The sequence below is a fragment of the Eimeria mitis genome, genomic scaffold (assembly GCF_000499745.2).
Source record: "Eimeria mitis Houghton genomic scaffold, Emh_scaff441, whole genome shotgun sequence".
Lineage (NCBI taxonomy): Eukaryota > Apicomplexa > Conoidasida > Eucoccidiorida > Eimeriidae > Eimeria > Eimeria mitis.
Genome location: NW_013572726.1, coordinates 3,105 through 6,172, shown reverse-complemented (window position 1 = coordinate 6,172; position 3,068 = coordinate 3,105). Strand labels below are relative to the sequence as shown.

General features: G+C 49.3%; 1 protein-coding gene across 1 annotated transcript; it reads left to right on the top strand.

Moving 5' to 3' along the window:
• Positions 1 to 1,245: 1,245 nt before the first annotated feature.
• On the top strand, positions 1,246 to 2,517 carry EMH_0012370 (uncharacterized protein; the record flags this gene model as incomplete). Its single annotated transcript, XM_013499525.1, has 1 exon — positions 1,246 to 2,517. The coding sequence occupies one exon, from the start codon at positions 1,246 to 1,248 to the stop codon at positions 2,515 to 2,517; it is 1,272 nt and encodes a 423-aa protein (XP_013354979.1).
• Between the last annotated feature and the right edge of the window lie 551 nt (positions 2,518 to 3,068).

The window sequence follows — 3,068 nt, the reverse complement described above, 5'->3', positions numbered from 1 at the left end:
ATACATGGTGAAGGAGTTCAGATGGCAAACAAATGCCACTAGGTTTCAAACATTTCATGAAGTCACCTTGTGACCGTAGATTTGCATTGAAAGGCTTTGAGTTTAATTGATTCTCCTCAAGTCAGAGAGGCCGTTGACGGATCTGTAGTTTGATTTGTGTCCAAATTTCGTGCAATTTCGAGCACGGCAGTGGTCTAACGCAGCAACGAAATAGGCCTCTGCGAACGCCAAACAAACGGAGGGCTTCCAAACTACGCGCTGAACAACGCAGATAAGACCTGCAACCCTAGCACCGAAATACCTGGTGAGCATTTCTACGATACGCGAGTGTTTTGTTCTGTGCCAGAAAGGAGAAGGTGATTCCTACTCGCACCGCTGGGTTTTCCCCGGTGCTCTGCCGGTTGCAGGGTCGATGCAATGCACAGGCACTACAATGGACCTCTTGCGTGGCCTCTAGAGGCATAGTATCATGAAAATGAATAAATACTATAGAATATTTCAGGGATAAGGACACTCTTAGATAGAAAAGAAGCATAATAGGATCGGAGTGCTCTCCAGCCGACACCACCTTGGGGCTGGGGGTGAGGCTGATGCTGTGGTTCTGGCACTGACCCTCAACGACGGCCGATACTATTATTGTGATTTTTTTCTTCCCTAACGATAATAATAATTCGAATGTGTTTTGGTTGTCTATTGTGTTTAATAGTGGTTTTACCGAGAATCATAGATTTTGGTAACTAGTTGCAGGCGTGAACCAACTCAGAATAGCTTCGTGATCATACGTCGTAACAGTTTAGGCCAGCTGTTCACTGCAGTCGATGCCATGCCACTCCCAAAAGAAGGCCTGGTAGCTGTGCCCGCAAGTTGTAGCCACCATTAGACACTCATCTTTTCTGCTTACCAAGCCTCATTCAATTTTTGCATATGTTATTTCCCTTTTTTTCTATTTCCTTAGGCAGTTCGCTGGCGTCAATGTAGTGCCTGACCCTGCAACAGGCATTCTACCCTGGATTTTGGGTAGCATCTACGCAATGGTTGCACGAAAGTATTCCTACCTTAGTTTTCCCCACTAATTCATCTCAGCGCAAATTTGCTCAAGCATCACCGTCGTCCTGCCAACCAGAACCATCTCCCGGTCCTCTGTGTTGCTTTAAGCGGCCGCTCTGCGCTGGTTCATTGAAGTTTTACATAGCGGTCCGCTTGAAGGCAACTATACTCTTTGGGTCCGTCCATTAAGTTTCGATAATGGGAAATATGAGGCGCATTGCAGGCGACTTGTCGCAAAAAGCTTCGGACCCGCTTGGGGTCGCAGGGGAAGGAACAGATCCCGCCCCAGATAACGCAGACAACAGTGGCATCGCTGCCACAGCAGGTGGAGCTTCTCCTTCCTGGAGGTACCGCGGGAAAAGGGCTCGAGCGACTACGGCTGCAATTGCTGCTGTTGCAGTGATAGTGGTGTGTGGGGTTCGTTACATCATGTCCGGAAGGTTTCCATCGTACGTGAAGGCGTCACAGCTGGGACTCGTCGATGCGGCACAGCCGTCAGTGGACGACGCGTCAGAGCCGTCACTGGATGATGCGTCACAACTACCGCTGGACGATGTGAGCATGCAGAAGTACATGGACGACTTCAATGAAGCAGCAGAGGAGATGGAAAAGGCTTTCCCCAAAGAATCGAGCGTGCGTGAAGCTTTTCAACTACACTTCACACCGTCGCTGGAGGATTGTGAAAATCTCTCGAGAGACCCTCTGGCGGTCATCAAAGACCACGTTGCCAAGATGCGAGAATGCGAAGTTCCATCTGCTTCTTCTCCGCAGGCACGGCGAGACTTCGCCCAACACCTGCAGCTACTACGCAGCATTTGCCGGGCAGCCACGCTTCGCGTCAACGAATTAATGTGGTTCTCCGCTAAGGATGAGCAATTTGGCGTAGCCTTGCCTTTTTCTCGCGACGGCAAACCGTCTAGTCACCATTCGTACATAGACCGTTCAGAATGGGGAAGAAAGGGTTGGTATGCAGCTCACCTCTTGATGCGTTGGGGGCTGTCTGGTGGTTATAGCAAACGGGAGGTAGAAGGAGCCTTCGCTCACAGGCTACGATTGTTGTTGGATATTGAGGAGAGATGTAACGACGCCAACTTGAACGCCCGATATTATTTCATGGAATTTCTTCAACCGTTTGAAGGAGACGGCGCTTTCAACCCCGCTCGTGCCCCTGCCGAACACCAGATTCCATACGCTGGAAAGCCATTTCGAACAGCAGCTTTTGCACAAGCAGCTGCGCAGATATTCGGTGAATCCCATGGCACTACGAATTACGCATTCATACGAAAGCTGAGCCGAATTGCAGATAATTGGACGAAGGAACAAGTAGTGGCAGCTGTGAAACAGCAAGAGAAGGAAAATGCGGACAATGCCCAGGAGAGGCTGAAGACTAAGAGGGAACTTATGCGACGGCTGCTAAGCCAAGGCATACAAGAGGATGATCTGGTGATGATTGCATTGTTCCTTTTATAGTCTATGAACTGATTTTATTGTGCGTTCTGCCAGGTGACACTACTTTTAGTGCGGCAGGGGTCTGCATCCGTGGTGTCAGGCCTCGTTACAGTTGCTGCTGTAGCTAGAAAGTTAAACGCAGTCTTGTATTTAACCCGTTTTTTTGTGGGATCTCCTCCTAGAAGGAAGGGTGCTCCCAACTATCAGCGAGGCGAGACTTCTTTTTGGCCTCATGACAAGCCAGATTGCAGAACGGGAATAGAGCCCCGTTTCCGACGAAGGCGATCCCACCGCAGTTTCTGCTTATCCTTTGTCAGCGAGAGCTTGTTTGCGCTGCGCCGGACTGTACGCTGGATAATCCAGCGAAACCAGGTGCAGGAATAACAGTGTAGAACGCTGGATTACTGCGCACATTGTATTTGGAAACTAAATGCACAGAGATTTTATTCACTGTAGAGACATTCGTGGCTGTTAGATCTTTTCTGTTGGTGCTAGGAAGGCGAGGCGGATAACAGACGGAGCATTAGATATGTTAGGCCAATGCTGCAAAAAAAGCATACCGCACCAACTGC